The sequence below is a fragment of the Lithobates pipiens genome, unplaced genomic scaffold, assembly GCF_037356315.1.
Source record: "Lithobates pipiens isolate NorthernLeopardFrog02 unplaced genomic scaffold, aLitPip1_a1.2 Scaffold_27, whole genome shotgun sequence".
In the NCBI taxonomy this organism is placed as follows: domain Eukaryota; kingdom Metazoa; phylum Chordata; class Amphibia; order Anura; family Ranidae; genus Lithobates; species Lithobates pipiens.
In genome coordinates this window covers 95,994,062-96,012,837 of record NW_027507788.1, presented here as the reverse complement: position 1 = coordinate 96,012,837, position 18,776 = coordinate 95,994,062, and the positions used below count along the sequence as shown (strand labels likewise).

General features: G+C 42.2%; 1 protein-coding gene across 4 annotated transcripts in view; it reads left to right on the top strand.

Moving 5' to 3' along the window:
• Nucleotides 1–18,776, top strand: part of LOC143934012 (uncharacterized) — a 33,715-nt gene that overhangs the window by 7,124 nt on the left and 7,815 nt on the right. For 3 of the 4 annotated variants that reach the window (XM_077457239.1, XM_077457240.1, XM_077457238.1), the window contains exons 2-4: nt 7,895–8,251; nt 14,782–14,928; nt 16,250–16,311. In XM_077457239.1, coding sequence (XP_077313365.1) covers nt 8,110–8,251; nt 14,782–14,928; nt 16,250–16,311 — 351 coding nt within the window. In that variant the 5' untranslated portion in view covers nt 7,895–8,109. The remainder of the gene's footprint in view (nt 1–7,894; nt 8,252–14,781; nt 14,929–16,249; nt 16,312–18,776) is intronic. The other variant, XM_077457242.1, reaches the window with a different exon arrangement.

Below are 18,776 nucleotides of genomic sequence, written 5' to 3'. Positions count from 1 at the left end.
GAATGGCCTTCCATGAAAAAAAAATGGCATTTGGGAACCTGCCACTGAGGTACTGCACATTCCACAAATTCACGAAAGGGGGCCAAGTCTATTAACTGAAAAGGCAGCAGTTGGAGTGCTAGCAATTTAGCCAAGCTAGCATTCAGCCGCTGAGCATGTGGATGGCTAGGACTGAATTTCTTTAGACAGTTTAGCAACTGGGGTAGGGAAATTTGCCTGCTACAATCGGATGTTGGTGTAGCGATAGCAGATTGCCCGCAAGTACTTGGCACACCTAATTCTACACCTTCATTCCTCTCAGTGAAGGTTTCTAAGAGGACTGAAGGTATAGTGGGGTTGGAAATCCCAGTTGATGAGGAGCAAGGAGAGGTCCGTCTTGTTCTTTGGTGTGGGTCTCTTGAGCTCCCATGCAGTCCATTGGCAACAGTACTTAACATATGTCTGATCAATCATGTGGTGCCAAAGCGGCTGCTGTTTTGGCCACGCTGGATACACTTCAGACATATGTTGCAAACAGCAATGGTAAGATCTGCTGCACACGTGTCAAAAAAGGTCCACACCAAAGAACTTTTCAAAATAGTCAGGGAGTCAGCAGCGCCCTGCACATGCAGAGTTCTGCGGTGTAATGCAGTCGGGTGGCTGCCCTTAAGCTGGCCCCTGGTGGGCATCCTGCCTCGTTAGAGATATGCCTCCTCCTCTTTCTCCTCTCTCCTATCAGGCACCCACATAGAGTCAGTGACCTCATCATCCCCTCCCTCGTCACTGGAGCAAACCTGGCAGTATGCTGCAGCTGGGGGAACATGACTGCTAGTTTCTTGTCCTTCTTGGGCACCCCCTCTCTCTGGGCTCACGTTACTGCCTTTCTCAACCTGGGTACTATCATCAGAGCCTTCAAAACACTGTGCATCCTCCTTCAGCATGTACCTGTCACTGTGGTTGAACAGTTCGGAGGACTCCTCTGTGCATGATGGTGGGGCATTGAGCCGATGAAATAGGCTGCTTTGGCAGCTGCATTGGCAGGCAAACTGCTCTGAGCCTGGGTGACAGAGGATAAGGAGGACGAGGATGGCTTAGTTATCCACTCTACCAACTCTTCTGCATGTTGTGGATCAACACGGCCAGCTGCAGAGAAAAAGGACAAGCTTGCCCCACGGCCAGGTGCTGAAGGTGCACCGTGTCCACGACCAGCACTGTTGACTGTAGACACAGAGCCTGCTTGGCCTCTTTTAATGGCCTGTGAGCGTCTGCCTCTCCTTGGTGGCCTTCCAGACATGCTGTAAAATTTTATTAGCAAAACACCACCTGAAGTTTACTAGAAAAAGTACACCAGGAACGGGCTACAGTCAGATATAAACTTTGTTAGACTAGAATGCAGTGGATATATATATGTAGGAAACTGTATACATATTTTATGCACTGCAAATCACTGAATCAACCGCCTGCCTGAAAGTGTATTAGAAACAGTACACTAGGAACAAACCACAGTGAGATCTAGCTAAACTGTATGCAGTATGTATTATACACACACACACACACGAGACTGACTGTATATATATTTATATATGAAATACAGTGCCGCTAACAGAATAATCTGCCTGCCTGCTCAAACTAAATGACACTCTCTCTCCATCCACGGCGGGGAATAAACAACACACTACTCGAGGACGACGTGCAGTCAGCCTTATATAGTGTGGGCGTGGACTTAGTCCCCCTGAGCCATGATTGGTGAAAGTCACCCTGCCTTTGGCTAATTATGCCTCCCTTAGCTGAGGTGCTGTGAATGGCCAAAAGCATGCAGGACATGGTGCATGCTCTGGCCAATCATCATACAGCAATGCACTGCTCTCCTGCAGTGCATTATGGGCCATTACACGCCGTTCTAATTTGGCACGAACGGCCCATAATATTACATTTTTGACGAATGGGCGAACAGCCAATGTTTGAGTCAAACTCATGTTCAACCCAAACAGAAAGCCCATCCCTAGTGCTAAAAAACATTAACATCAGTCCCTGGCTGCAATGAGCTTCCAATATAAAGACCAAAACTAACTTTCTTAGATTAGAGACTATTTTGACAGGAGACAAATAAGATGCCAGCATGTGTTTGGACAGTGGTGAGAAACCCACACAGGGAGAACATATAAACTTCAACACAAGCATTAGCATGTTGGGGATTTGAACCAGAAACCCCAGTGCTGTTAGACAGAATTGTTACCCACTTAGCCAGCAGGCAGCTTCACATCTCTGTGGTGTGAACCAGCCCCAAATCCATAGCCATGCTCAGTGTCACAAGCAATATACAATATATTGGCCTAAGTATTGGGACGCCTGCCTTTAAACTCACATGAACTGTAATGGCATGCCAGTCTTAGTCCATGGGGTTAATTTGGCCCATACTTTGCAGCTATAACAGCTTCAACTCTTCTGGGAAGGCTTTCCACAAGGTTTAGGAGTGTGTCTATGGGACTGTTTGACCATTCTTTTAAGTGCATTTGTGAGGTCAGGCACCGATGTTGGATGAGAAGGCCTGGCTTACAATCTCCACTCTAATTCATCCCCAAGTGGTTCTGTTGTGTTGAGGTCAGGACTCTATCCAGGCCAGTCAAGTTCCTCCATGTCTTTATGGACCTTGCTTTTTGCACTGGTCAAAATCATTTAGGGAAGGGGGAATTATGATGTGGAGTTGTTTTTCAGGGGTTGGGCTTGGCCTCTTAGTTCCAGTGAAGGGAACTCTTAAAGCATCAGCACGCCAAGACTTTTTGGCAAATTTCATGCTCCCAACTTTGTGGGAACAGTTGGGAGCACGACTGCACAATGCAAGGTCCATAAAGACATGGATGAGCGAGTTTGGGGTGGAGGAACTTGACTGGCTGTCAGTCCTGACCTGAACCAGATAGAATACCTTTTGGCTGAATTACAGCAGAGACTGCAAGCCAGGCTTTCTCATCCAACATCAGTACCTGGCCTCACAAATGCACTTCTGGAAGAATGGTCAAACATTCCCATAGACACACTAAACCATATAGACAGCCTTCCTAGAAACTGTTCTAGCTGCAAAGGGTGGACCAAATAAATTTTTAACCCTACGCACTAAGTCTGGGCTGCCATTAAAGTTTATATGTTTGTGCGTAAAGGCAAGCGGCCCAATACTTTTGACTAGATAGTGTATTTGGCAAGATTTACAATGGTGGTGGAACCCTCCTACACATAAATACTCCATTTAGACATAGTTTTAGGACCTGCAAGATGAGACAACTTCTCTACATGACGCTCAGGGATGTTAAGCAGAAGTTCTAACCGCTAAGCCACTGAGCTGCCACATGTGAGAACCTCCTACACATAAATACTGCATTTCTTTGGACATACAGGTGATTGAATTACATTACTCAAGAGTTCTTCTTGATTTATTCTGTGATATTTTCTGGTTCTTTGTGGGTCAGTGTAGAATAGTGATATTACCCTCAAATTTTTGGGTATAACATTTTGATTTCTGATGTTCGTGCACATTTTCACAATTTTTGGGCTCAGATTATGATTATTTGGAAATAATAAAAAGCACAAAAACATTGACTCATTTTAACCACTTGACAACTGGGCACTTAAACTCCCTCCCTACCAGACCAATTTTCAGCTTTCGGTGCTCTCACAATTTGAATGACAATTACTCAGTCATGCAACACTGTACCCAAATGAAATTTTTGTCCTTTTTTCACACAAATAGACCTTTCTTTTGGTGGTATTTAATCACCGCTGTTTTTTTTTTGCGCTATCAAAAAAGACTGAAAATTCAGTAAAAAAATTATAATTTTTGTTTGTTTTAAAATTTATTGGCGAGTATTGCAGTGTTGCAAAGTATTGCGCAGTGTTGCAGAGTATTGGCAGAGTATTGCACAGTGTTGCAGAGTATGGGCAGAGTACTGCAGATTATTGTCACTGATCAGCGCTGTGGGCACTACACATCCAGCCCACAGCGCTGCTGCCATCTCTCCTCCTCTCCCCTCTCACTGTACCGATCGATACAGAGAGGGAAGGGAGGAACCAGCGTCACGTCATTTGACGGAGTGATTACGTGGTAAACGGCTGCTATCAGCAGCCTTGATCCGTGAATTGTATTAGAATCAATGGCTAAAATTTGCATTAGACTAAAATAACGCCGCTTTTGACTTCCAAAAAATGCTCTTTAACACAGCGCTTGTTGTGGTAATTACTATAGCGCCCTGTAAAAAAGACACTTGAGCTAAAATGAGAGCTATTTGAAGGTCTCAGCATGCTCAGTTGTGTTGGCACCTAGTTTTACAAAAACTGAGACTTTTAATAGAATTTTATTTCAGTGTTGAAATCACTTTTTCCACTTGCCGACTGCCTCACGCAGATATACTGCAGCAGAATGGCACGGGCAGGCAGAGTAACGTATGGGTATGTTACTCAACCCCCAATAAAGGTTTAACCCCTTATTCACCCCACAGTTAACCCTTTCACCCCCTGTCGCCAGTGTCACTAAGCAATCTTTTTTCTGATCGCTGTATTAGTGTCACAGGTGACGCTAGTTAGCCAGGTAGGTATTTATCCAAATGCAGCAAGCCGGCTGCATGAGAGGTATTTTTTGTTTGTCCTCCCAAGTACCCCTACCCAACGAGCCCCCCCAAAGAAGATGTCGTGTCTGCAGCAAGCCGGATATAGGCGTGACACTCGCTATTATTGTCCCTCCTGTCCTGACAATCCTAGTCTTTGCATTTGTGAATGTTTTGAACGCTACCATACACTAGTTAAATATTAGCGTAGGGTACAGCACTGCACAGACTAGGACACACTTTCACAAGGTCTCCCAAGATGCCATTTCATTTTGAGAGACTTGAACCTGGAACCGTTAAAGTTACAAAAATATATATATGAAATAAAAAAAAAAAAATAGTTGTTATTTTATTGTTCTCTCTTTCTATTCTCTCTATTGTTCTGCTCTTTTTTACTGTATTCTAGTCTGCAATGTTTTATTGTTATTATGTTTTATCATGTTTGCTTTTCAGGTATGTAATTTTTTTTATACTTTACTGTTTACTGTGTAGCACTAACCCCCGAAGGAGCTGCTGGTTATTTTTGGGCTTACCGTTACCTTCTGTTCTCCTTGTGGCACGCCTAGGGGATGTCCCGTGGTAAATAGCCCAGTAACTCGAAACTGGCAACAGATCCACTTGAATGGATTTTATTTGCAAAACGCAGTCAATTAAACAGTCTTTCAACTTGGGATAAAAAAGTTGGAAAGGAAGTTCAGGTACTCTTATGCCGCGTACACACGTTCGGAATTCTGGCCAGAAAAAGACTGATGAGAGCTTTTCATCTTAAAATGCTCCATGGGAATTTAGCTGTCCGAATTTCTGCCAGCCAAAAATTGATAACATGTTCTCAATTTTCCAGACGGAAAAACTTTCTATATCGGAAATTCCGATCGTGTCTATGCAATTCCTACACGCCAAAAATCACGCATGCTCAGATTAAACTACCGGGATGGAAGCTATTGGCTACTGGCTATTGAACTTCCTTTTTAGAGTCCCGTCGTACGTGTTGTATGTCACTGCGTTCTAAACAATCAGAGTTTGGTGTGACCGTGTGTAGGCAAGACAGCTCAAGTGGCATTCCATTGTAATTCTGTTGGGAAAACCATCATAGCTTTTTCCGATGAGAATTCCGATCGTGTGTACGCGGCATGAGTGTCAAAGTCAAAAACGTTGAAGAACTTGCTTACTTTGACTGCATTCAGAGAATAGCCATTTGCAGCTGGATGGTCACTCAGGTTGGACAGTCCCTCTCTCACAAGGCCTAGCAGCCAACAAGGTGCTTACTCAAGTCTCTGCCACAGACGTTGTTGTAGAACATGTAGGGAAACTAAACTTGAAACACTTGTAGGATACCTGGATCTTTCAGCCTGCTTGGCGATAACCACAAGACCGGATTCTCTTGGTTACTTCAGCCCTTCCAGGCTCTTGTTAAGAAAACCAACCCGTACGTGGTGTTCTTCTAAAGAGTCCTCCCCTGGAATGCTTGAAGTACACTGGGTCTCTCCCGAACCGGAGACGGCACCCAACCACCTCAGTATCCTCCTTTAGTTTCTTTGGCTTGGGCTAGCTGGCCCCAAGACATTAAAGTTGTGTGGATCCGCACCCCAGGCCATAGCCTTCTTGGGGGCTGGTCAGGAGGACTAGGACCATGAAGTCAGCACATCATACTGGACCGGAACCCCGAACCACGTGACGTCCACATCTTTAATACCCTCTTCCAGAGGGCACAGCGAGAGGACCACTACCACTGACCTGGCTCTGAAAAAGAGTAACTTAAGCACCTGACCAGACCATAGTTCCACGCCTGCCACCAGAGACAGTGCCCCCTGTGGCCAGGCTGAACATCTCACAGTCCAGTCAGACTGATGCAGAGGTCCAATTTAGACAAATAAACCCAAACCAAACTGCAGTTTAGGCAAAGTTTAACTTTGAAAAACGCATAGCGCCTGCTCTTCAGGAGCCACCACTACACTGTGTTTTACTGTTAACCATTTTTTTGTTTTCAGGTAAAACATTCAGCTGCAATGCGGATTTATTTATCTTGACAGCAAGATCACTCCAGCGCTGTAGGAGGCGATTTCACCACCACAGTTAAAAAAAAAAAAAAGAACATATATGCCAGAGCATGGGGGCAGCAGGGGTGGAGGAGTGATTTGCTCCTAACTTTTGCGGGCGGATGCCCACATGCTTTGGCATATATATATATATATATATATATATATATATATATATATATATATATATATATATATATATATATATATATATATATATTTATAGGCACAGATTGCGTTAAAAAGTGGTAACCTGTAAAGACTTTTAAAAATGTATGTAGTTTGTCGCTACTGCATGTTTGTGTGCAATTTTAAAGCATGTTGTGTTTGGTACTCGGCTTAAGATCATCTTTTTTATTTCATCAAACATTTGGGCAATATAGTGTGTTTTAGTGCATTCAAATTTTAAAAAGTGTGTTTTTTCCAAAAAAATTTGCTTGAAAAATCTCTGCGCACATACGGTGTGAAAACAAAAAATTAAACACCCACCATTTTAATCTGTAGGGCCTTTGCTTTAAAAAAATATATAATGTTTGGGGGTTCAAAGTCATTTTCTTGCAAAAAGAAATGAATTCTTCATGTAAACAAAAAGTGTCAGTAAGAGCTTTGTCTTCAAGTGGTTTAGAAGGGTGGGTCACGTGTGACATAAGCGTCTAAATGTTGTGCATAAAATGCCAGGACAGTTCAACACCCCAAGCTATTTGCTGAGAGGTATGGTGAGTATTTTGCAGACCTCGCTTTTTGTCACAAAGTTTTGAAAATTGAAAAAAAAAATAAAGTATTTTCTTTCTTCATTATCAAAAACAAATGAGAGCTGCAAAATACTCACCATGCCTCTCAGCAAATAGACATTCTATTAGGTACATTGTTTTTGTTTTGCCATTTTTTTCTTCTTCGCCGACTTACAGAGTGGTGTGTCAAGTCCATTTCAGATACTCACCCATCCAGAGTATCCAGGGTTGTCCCACTGAGATCCTCTCATCTTCTGCCACCACTCGTCTTAAATGCCATGGCATCGTGGGACCATCATTGAGAGGTTCACCAGCTGTTCCCGGTTCAGTTGGCATGACTCCTGATGATGCGGTACTGGGCATGCCCCCCTGCTTTTTTGTGAAAGAAGGGCTATGCCTCTGAGCATATGTGATGTTCATATCTCAGGACGTACAGAGAGCACATGGGGGGGGGGGGGGGGTTCGCATTCGCACTGTTTGTATCCGCTTTAACCAAATGACTTATACATTCTTTCCTGTCGTAACATTAGTTCTAACGTGGATCTCACTCTTGCAGTTCTTCTCAGTGTGTTGGTGGATGTGTCCAAGGGAATGATGAGTATTCAGCTGATCCCTCACTATCCAGTCATCCAGGGATCTGTCACTCTGAGTGTTATTGGGAATACTGGGACAATTCAGTCTTTCTTCTAGTATAAAGGATCAGAAACGTCTTCTCCATGTCATATTCTTTCATATTCACCCCATAAAGAAATACCCCTAACTACCGGACAGATGTACAACCATCGACTTACAGCTTTTCCCAATGGATCACTACTGATCTCCAATCTAACATCCACAGACCAAGGTCATTATGTAGTGAAAGCTGATTTGGAGAAAATGGTAGATGAAGCCTTTATATTGCTGCATGTCTATGGTGGGTAACATTTCTACTTCAATCAGTCTCAACACTTGTGAGCAACATTTAAAATGTACATATGGACGCAATGAAAAACATATTTTTTGCATCACTGCAATAAACACACATTTCCCCATGTTTTGTCTCCAAGAACAGAGTTTCCCCTTTACTACAGAACACCTTCCATGATGATAAGAAGCGTGGGAAGGGTTTTAAAGAACATGGAAAAAAAAACTCACAGACACTACTTAGTGCATGCAGAGGCAATGTTGTCAGCTGGGGGAAATTTGCTTCTTCTTTATGGCAGAAAAACTCATATTTTTTTGTACCTACAGTATTTTAAAAGAAACAGAGCAGGAATATGTGTAGTGATAAGGTTGTGCCCCAAGCTTAGGCTTCTTTTCTTAAACTCTGTCTTATTTCTGCATCAGGTCATCAGGAAATGCTGTTTGGTAACTATTCTTGTAGCAGCATTTCCTGTGGAGGAGTTGGTCACCACAGATGGCTATCTCCACAGATCACCTGATTTGAATGAGTTATTTTTGTTATTTTTTTTTCATTAAAGTTTATAAACATTTAAACAGAAATTTTAGATTTATGTTTTCATATATGTAAAATTTGTATTGTATAGGGTCAGGCCCATCTTTAACATTGATTGGACCCCAGGCAAGCATTTTATTGCCCCCCATGAGCTGACTTCCCCCCCCCCCCACCATGCAATTTCCCTCTCCACCTGCTCTGAGACATACAATAAATAGCAACTAAACTCAAAATCAGCTTACTACAGCAGATAAGGCAGTGATTGTCATCGGTTGCCAAAGGTTATGGAATATCATTACCACTCACTGATTAGTTGCTAAAGGTTACAGTACATCATTACTACTCACCTGTTGGCTGCTAGAGGTTACTGCATATCATTACCGCTTACCCATTGGTTGCTAGAGATTACTGCATATCATTAACACTCCCCCATTGATTGTTATGTTACTGCACATCCTTACTGCTCACTGATTGGTTGCTAGAGGTTACTGGGCACCATTGCCGCTCACCCATTAGTTGCTAGAGGTTACTTCAAATTATTACTGCTCACTGATTGGTTGCTAGACGTTAGTTCACATCATTACTACAAACTGGTTGCTAGAGGTTAGTGCACATCATTACTGCTCGCTGATTGGTTGCTAAAGGTTCCTGCACATCATTACTGCAAACTGATTGGTAATAATTTGCAGTAAACTCTAGCAACCAGTTTGCAGTAATGATTTGCAGTAATCTCTAGCAACCAATCAGTGAGTGGTAATAATATGCAGTAATCTCTAGCATCCACTCACCGATTGGTTGCTAGCGGTTACTGCTCATCATTACTGGTAACTAATTAGTTGCTACAGGTTACTGCAAATAATTACTGCTAACTGATAGATTATGCTATAAAAACACATCAATCTAGCAACCAAAGAGTCCCCTTTCCAAAGTAAAAGTGTTCTCTTGCAACAGAATTTACCATGTGACAGGAAATATGGGGTTAATGAAGCCGACCAGGAGTACATTGAAAAAAGTACTGTCAATAAGCATAGCAAGCAGAGGGGCAGAGAAGGAAAATGAAAAGCCAAGCACAAGTTTTCATTCAGCTGTAACTCCTGCCGCCCACTGGCTTTCTGTTTATTCATGCCATCTATGTCATTGCCTCCTCATAGCAATCCTCCCTCACTCCTCCGGCCCCTGTCACTGCTCGTCAGTGTGTCTCTCTATTCGGCCCTGTCTGCTGTCAGGCATGGGCACCGCCACTTACCGATTACCTGCAGCTGCACTATGTGGCAGGGATGGATTGTTAGGGTTTTGGGCCCCACAACTTTGACAGAGCCCTGGGCAGGTGCCCCTTTTGCCCTACATTAAAGATGGCCCTGTATAGGGTGCACCCATGACAAGATTTACAAAGCGTTAGGGAAAATAATTTGAAGGGTTAGATGGGTTTTTTCTCTCTGTAGAAACTTCATAATTATAAGTTCAGCTGTAACATCTATATACAAGCTTGAGTTAATAGTAGCCTGAGCTACTGAGCTTTGCAAACAGCAGCTTTTGTTTTTTTCACAAAATCAGTTAAGAATAGTCTGTAAAACGTAAAAAGGAGGAGATGAGAGCTCCACTTACTTACTTGAAATGAAAATACTACATATTAATATAGTAATGTAGTAATATATGTTTCATATATACACACCTAATCAAAAATAAACATTTTTCAACATATTTTTAATCATGGCCATAATACAGTTAGAAAGAAAAGCATCCATACATTCCTTTAAAGGGTTGATTAAAGGGAACTAGGTATGGCCCAAAATGTTCCTAAATAGCAACAGGTCTGAAGTACAAGAATTTTGTGGTGCCTACAAAATACCTTTGTAAAACTAGAGAACTTTTTAACTACTGTAAATTAATGGGAGCATGGCTTAACCTCAGAAGGGGGCAGGTCTTAAAGTAATACTAATGTCTAATTTTTCTTCTTTAAAAATAACATGTTATACGTACCTGCTCTGAACAGTGGTTTTGCACAGAGCAGCCTAGATCCTCCTCTTTTCGGGTCCCCCACTGGCGCTCCTGGCCCCTCCCTCCTGCTGAGTGCCCCACAGAAAGCAGCTTGCTATGGGGGCACTTGAGCAGAGCCGCTGTTATGTGTGTATATTCAGACACAGCACTGTGGTTCAGCCCTGCCCTCTCTCTCCTCATTGACTCACTGACTTTGATTGGCAGCAGTGGTGCCAATGACGGCACGCTGCCACCTCAGCCAATCAGTAGGGGGAGGTCTAGGCAGCCAAGACTCTTCTGCAACTATAAGGTGGGCTAAGGTAAATATTGAGGGAGCTGCTTCACACAAAGTTTTTTATATCTTAATACATAGAAAGCGTTAAAATAAAAAACCTTCCGACTTTGCAACCACTTCAATCTCTGCCTTTAAGTATCTTTGCAAGTCCTTTGAAGAGAAACCAAAGTGCTGTTTACCAATATAATTTACAATTAAGCTCCATCTACTCCCACAAGTCCCATCCTCTGACATGTTATCAAATGGTAGAACATCAGTAGGCAGTAGAACCTCTGCAGTTTGACAGCTAAATGAATGGCAGCATGGCTTACCCCCAGAAGGGGACAGGCCTTAATTTCTGTGCCTAGAAGTACTGTACCTTAGTAACCAGCACTATGACTTTTCAAGTCAAGGTAAAAGTGGAATTCCAGGCTTTACCTAACTAATCTTAAAAATGTCTATGCTGACTAACCTGTGTAAGAAAAGATGTATACACTTACCTATTTTTAGGCCACACTGCTCTAGTCATTTGATTAGACTCCTCTGTGTCAGCCAGTGGAGGCTTCAAGGGAGAGGAGGGAGTGCTGACAGTCAATGGACCATTGAGCGTGTGGGTACATCACCGCTTCCAGGTATTCCAAACGTTGCAGAGCGCTCTCTTTTTTATTGCAGCCACCACTGGCTGCAAGAGTGGTGATCATGTGACCACATTAAGTTTCATCCACTGTCATTAAGGTATCAAATGGTAGACCCTCAGTGGGCAGTAGAACATCTACGGTTTGAAGGTAATTGAATAGAACCATGGCTTAGCCCCAGAAGGAGGCAAGTCTAAATCGCTGTGTCTTCAAGTACCTTTGCAAATCCTTCGTATTGGTAGACGGTATTATGGCTTCTCTTCAAGTCAAGATTAATCTCCATCCCATCTTAACTTAATGACAGGGGGTGGGACATAATGTATCAAATGGTAGCACCTCAGTGGGCAGTAGAACCTCTGTAATTTGATGGATAAATGAATGGGAGCATGATTTAGTCTTGGGAGGGGGCATGATCTTAATCTTTGTGCAGACAAGTACGTTTGTAGGTTCTTCATATTAGAAAACAGCATTATGACTTCTCTTCCAGTCAATATTAAGCTCCATCCCCTCCCACATTAAGTCTCATCTCATGCCATAAATTTATCAAAGAGTAGAGCCTCAGTGGGCAGTAGAACCTATGCTGTTTGACAAATAAATAAATAGGTTGGTGGCTTAGAGAGGGCAGATCTTAATCTCACTTTAAAGAGATGTTGGTGGCACTGGGGGCACAGGGATTTAGGGTTCAAATTGAAAGTCGATACTTTATTAGATAATGAAAACTTGACTTCCCTTAGGGTGAACATTAGGTCTCCTAAGGCAAGGTTAAAAGTTAAGGATAGGTTAAAGGTCATGAACATCCTATAATTTACATTTGTTCATGTGTATTTTTTATAAGTATATTTTTTTAATGCAGTACTGTATTATATGTTGTTTTTATTAGCATGTTAAAGTGGACTTTCAGTCTGGTTTTCAACGTTCCATCTATTAAATCTCTGCCCTTGTTGTTTTAACTTTGGATAGTTAAACTTTTTTTCTGCCAGTAAATACCTTATACAGCCCACTTCCTGTTTCTTGTTTCCTGTTTCTTGGTAAAAAGCCTAGACTTATGACATCATGCACAACTCTCTCTCACTCTCGTGAGAGTTTGCTAGGAAGAGGGGGTGGATTAGTCATACGAGGGCCAATGAAAGCTGCAGGGCTGCAGAGCTGGAGGTGTGCCTCTGGCTGCATTTATTCTAACTGTTCACTTCCTGGATTTACACAGACTTAGTGGAGGGAGATTTCAGCAACATATTTGGCAAGGATAGAATCACAGTATATATAAAATAATATGCAAAGTTGTTGGAGGGCAGCTTCATAATGGAAAATATGTTTTTATTACAAATTATGTGAGGAACTGCAGTTCCTCTTTAAGTTCACCTTTAAGGGCGGGTTTAAGTAATTTTAATAAGGCTGGTTTAAGTGGTTTTAGTAAGGTGTCTTTCTTGGTACCAAATAGGCAAACATAATGCCAGGAGGACTAACCAGGACCTGTTCCTAGACAAGCCAAAAAATAAAGGCCAAAACAGAATTCATAATAATGTTTGGCCAGCCCTTAAATTCATAGGCCAGGATGTCAATGGAACACAGCTATAAGGGTCAGGAATAGAACATTGCCAGGGCAGATGAAGAGTTACCAAAAGCTAGGTGCCAAACAGAGCCACGAACACAAGAGAAAATATGTTAGGTTTTCCTTTACTTTACACAGTTGCTTTAAATCAATATTAATGACATGTTATTGATAAGAGCTATTTTATCTAAGGTAAGTTCCCAAAACATGGCCCGTTGGGGGTACTTGAGGACTGAGGTTGAGAACTACTGCTCTAAGCCCCTCATGGACACAAAGGTGGGGGGTTTGCTGGCCATTTTTTTGGATCTTACATTCTCTCACATTCCCAATCCTAAGCGACATAACATGATGCAGATCTCTTTCTCCTTTTTTTGTGATTTTGTATACTCACCCCCGCTTCCTTAAAGGAAGCAGTGATGTTACATTGTATAATGTTTCTTAAATGTTGTCCACACCTGTATATACAAATGGAATCCTAGATATATGAAATAGGTTTCATTACAATATGCATGATTTTTAGCCAGATGGAAACCACATTAACAGTTAGCATTTTTCTCTTAACAATGCAATTAAATGTTGAATGTCGATTTGTGCCCACTAACCATTAAAAAATCTAACAAATGTGAAGTTCAGTTTTGGGAACCAGTTCTCAAAAAGGATATTGGGAAACTGGAGAAAGTGCAGAGAGGAGCAACCAAACTGATAAGAGGCATGGAGGAGCTCAGCTATGAAGTAAGATTAGAGCAACTGAATTTATTTGAGCAGAGGAGATTAAGGGGGGATATGATCGACATGTACACATATATAAGTGATCCATATAGGGAAGTTGGTGTTGAGTTATTCACTTTAAGGTCATCACAGAGGATTACGTCTAGAGGAAAAAATATTTCATCTCCAAATACAGAAAAGTTTCTTCACAGTAAGAGTCTCCAGAGGTGGTTCTATCCAGCTCAGTGGATTGCTTTAAGAAAGGCCTGAATTCTTTCCTAAATGTACATAATATAACTGGGTACTAACTTAAATAGGTAAAGATGATCCAGGGAAAATCCGATTGCCTCTTGGGGGATCAGGAAGGAATTTTTTCCTCTGCTGTAGCAAATTGGAGAATGCTTTGCTGGGGTTTTTTGCCTTCCTCTGGATCAACTGTGGGTATAGGTTTGTGTATATGGTATTGTATTTTTTTCTCTTTTTTCAACCTAACTATGTAACTATGCTATAAAAATGAAACATTTTGGACAGAATTCTACTGGTTTATGGCAAGCTTTAGCAAGGTGTCCTCCGAGTAGTACAGAGCAGAGATAGTTACAGGAAATAGGCCCAGAGTCTTATACAAACATACAATCCTGACAGAAATCAGAACTCGGTAGCCTTTTGGCAATATGAACCAAACAGCAAGAACTTACCAGATCACAACCTCCTATGTTGACAGCTCACCCAAAGTGACACATAGAACAAGTGTGACTGTTAATCATCTGCCAGTTGCCTTCAGTTCACTTTATAATTGTGTTACATACAGTACCTCTAAAATTCAAACTAAAACTATTCTTCCAACTTTTTCTCCCTTTTTCTGTAGATGTGCCTCCTGATAGCGCTAACTTTAATAAGCCAGCTGGATGTAGCATCGGATCTATTGTTGGGACAGTTTTGGTTGTTGTTTTCGTGTTGATTGTTGCAGGTTTCCTGATATACTATACCTATAAAACAAGGAACCGGAACAATGGTAATCATTGCTTGTACACAAATTAATTGTTCGGCTTTATATTCACTGTAAATGTAATTTCTCATATACTTTAGACTCCCTTTTGATCTGGTAAACATACCATTGAAAGCACTTTGGATTTCTGACATGACGAACAGGTATTTTTTTAACTGTCCAACAGATATGGCAGTGTTGTCTTGTGTCTGGTGCACTTTGTAGTATTATCTCACCTCTGTGGACTACAAGTCCCTTGTTTTAAAGGTGAGGCAAGAGGGAGGTGATTTTTAGTCCTAACACAAACCAACAGCAGGTGATTTTTACAAGAGGAGGGGACTGGACAGTATATACAGACCATGCTTTGTACTGCAAGGTCTGCTAGAAGGTTATATACAATAATAATAAATAACTGCGCAAACCACCATTGAGAAGAGCTGCGAGTCTTACAGCTACAAAGCTCAAAGACAAACCTCACTCCTCAAAACCACTCTGAATAAAAAAAAAAATCTATATATAAAGTGCTAAACTGGAAACCAAAATAAAATGCACTATCAATAATTAATAATAATTAATAATAAAATTTGTGACAGCCAATAAAGTAATGTGTGATGATCCAAAAAATGTGCTTGGTGCGAATCACATATAAAAGTTCACAGAAGAAGATCTTTAAAGTCCTTTTAGGCCTCATTCACACCTATGCATTTTTAGTGCTTTTTGCATTTTGCAGATTGTAGTGCAAAGCTGCAAAATGCAAAAAGCACTAAAAAATGGGTGTAAATCAGGCCTAATATAGTGCTTGCTGTGATGCAATAACAAAATAGTGATTCAGCGATTAGAAGACTCCAAAAATCCCCTCCCAAGTGACAACACTCCGCACTTACCAGAGTTATTTGACCTCTTTTTGCAAAGAAGGTCAAATAACATCTCAGGTAACTGTGTCCCCTATTGAAATATATAGTTACTCCACCTTCAATATCCTGGGTAATTTTGGGAAGTTATGGATCAACACATCATAACAAAATATTCCTCTGTCTTTAAATGGTCCTTAAGTGGCCTCATTGGTAAGGGGGAGACATGAAAGTTATCCTCATAGTGTAGTAATTCATTTTTTTGTAAAAAATAATAAAAATTGCACTTACATAGTAATAAAAAAATGAGCATCAATGAAGAAATGAGGGATGCCGGTTTGCGCTAGACCTGTGTTTCGTAGACCGGAAGTGACATAAGCCGGAAAGTCCCACGTTATTGGTTTATTATTCATTTCTGCTGTCAGGTTGCCCGAGTCTAGGTCCATTAAACAATACAAAATTGTTACATTTTATACCATTTTCTATTGAACTTGCAGGGCTTTCAGTTGATACATCTATCCAGGTGCCCATTTATGAAAATAGGCAGAACACTGCAATGGTAAGTTACCATATAAATACATTTATTATAAATATGAATACCTGTCATAAATAATATTATTGATCACTTGATGCGTACTGCCTATGTTTGAAAAGGCACCCACTGAGGATAGACTATGGCTACTCCAGACTACAGCTGGCAGAGTGCAGGTAAATAGTACTTGCCATGCGTCACCTGCCACACATTGTGGATTGTCAACTGCCACATGTAGCGGATTGTCACTTGCCACAACATCACCTGCCACACGTTGCAGATTGTCCCTTGCCCCAAAATCACCTGCCGCACATTGCGGATTGTCACTTGCTGTGTCCCAGAGTGAAGGCAGGCAGCAGAGAGATGATGTAATCTCTCTGCTGCCCACGGCTGCACAGCGAGGGCAGAACTACAGTGATGCAGGCAGGGAGAGATGATGTCACCCATCTGCTTCCCTACCCGCTGGGCTGCTGATTGGTCAGGAAGCCCAACTGGCCCACCCGCTCACTCAGTCTCTGACCCGCCCAACTGCTGACTGCTCCCTCCTGGGCAGCGAGTGTTCTGCCCGCACACTCCTGTCACCTTGGCACTTGGCTGCCTCACAGTGGGATAAGCAGCGGAGTGGGCAGAATGTATGGGCTGGCGGGCAGCAATTTTCCGCCGCCCTGAAACTGCCGCTCGGGACGGATGGTCCCACCGGCTCCCATGTTAAGGCTGGCCCTGAAGGGAGAGAACCGAGGCTTCGGGTGGCCGCAGCACTGGGCCGTGGGACAGGTGAGTGTCTGTTTATTAAAAGTCAGCAGATACACTTTTTGTAGTGAATTACTTTTTATAAACGTAAAAACAAGTTGAACTCTGCTTTAGCTCACAGTAGCTGAAGGTGGTTGTACCACCTGTCACGCTTAGCCTGCAATACCATTGCCAGATGCAATGCACATGGCTACAGCGTGGTGGTGCGGAATAAAGTTAACACAGGTGGTGAGAAGGTGGCATATTTTTACACTTATCTAACATCTGCTTTGTTTAGACAAAGTGTTCTGCTGCTGCAAGTGTGAATAAGCTTGTAATTTAGATGATAGGGGGTGAAGGAGACATGAAAAAGCTTACATTGCATTTCCACTTTTGCAGCCAAATTTGTATTTATTATATGTGTACATTCACAAAGCATAACTTTAAAAATGTTGAAAAATTACTGCTTTTGTTTTTACTTGCTTAACATCTTACCTAGCCATTTCCTTTTATGTAATGTTAAGGAGAGGGCTTTGAAATTATGTTTACCATATTTAACATTGTTTACAACTGATAAAGGGATCTGCCAGCACAGTTCAAACTAGATTCTAACACTATCTGCTCTAACAAAGGGTTAGACAGCTTAAAGCGGGAGTAAACCCCGGCGCATAAATCCCCAGAAATCTTAAGGCCACTATTTCTCCATGTACCTCAGTACTAGCCAAGCACATTTCTTACTGCATTCTTCTGCTTGACTTCTTTTTCCCTGTGTTCCATCTGAAGCCGGTGCCATATTTGCGACATCCTAATCCATATAGCAGTGTGTTTCCGTATTTTCTCTTGTGTCTGCGAGATAAACTTGCACATGCGCAGTGTATAATATGTAGCACCCACTAGTGTCCCACTAGTATTCGTGTAGGCAAATTTATGTTCTGGCTCATAGTTAACTTGTGAGTCTTAATTGGGTCATGGGTTTACTACAGGTCAGGCTGGATAACTCATACAGGCAGGTCTCTGGTGCGTCCCTCTGGTTCTGGAAGTATGGAGAAATTTCTAGAACCTGGAGGGCGGAGGCCAGGCGGGCTGATCTGCATACTTAGGGGAGATTAACCAATCTCCAGGCAGTGGGCCTGACATGATGGCTGAGCCAGCCCTTAAATATGGATGAGTCACGCTGACAAGGGAGTCATGTGGAAGGTGGAGTGCTGAGGAGACTGTCGGTGGCCCTGAGATGAGAACCCATGGTCTGGTGTGAGGCTCTATCTCAGGTTGGCTTAGGAGTGGTAGGAATCTTACCCAAGAAGCAGTGGGAGCAAGGAGGACAGTGTGAGTACATCAGCACAGTCAGGGACTTGACAAAGGGGAAAGACTGCTACATGTAGCAGGGCTGTCTGGAAGACAGCGTTGTTCTTAATCTTTCTTTCTCTTGCCCTGGGAGAAGCCAGGTAGGCTGGTGAAGGTACAGATGGGTGGGCTGGTGAAAGAGCAGCCAGGTGGTCTGGTATTTCCTGCAGGCAGTAGAATTGGGATGGGCGTCTACAGAGGAGTTGGAGATACTCCGGAATGCAGCCTAAAGCACTTTGAGCTTGGTTTTTGACAGTCTTTGCACTATTTTCCAAGGGACTGGGAGTTCCAATTACTTAAAGGGGCTTTTGCATCTTCTATAATCAAAGACTGTTCCTTGTGTCTGGAGAAAGTGTGAAAAATGTTTGTTGCAGTGCTGGGGTTAGTGCTACATTTAATAATAATAATGTGTCTGAACT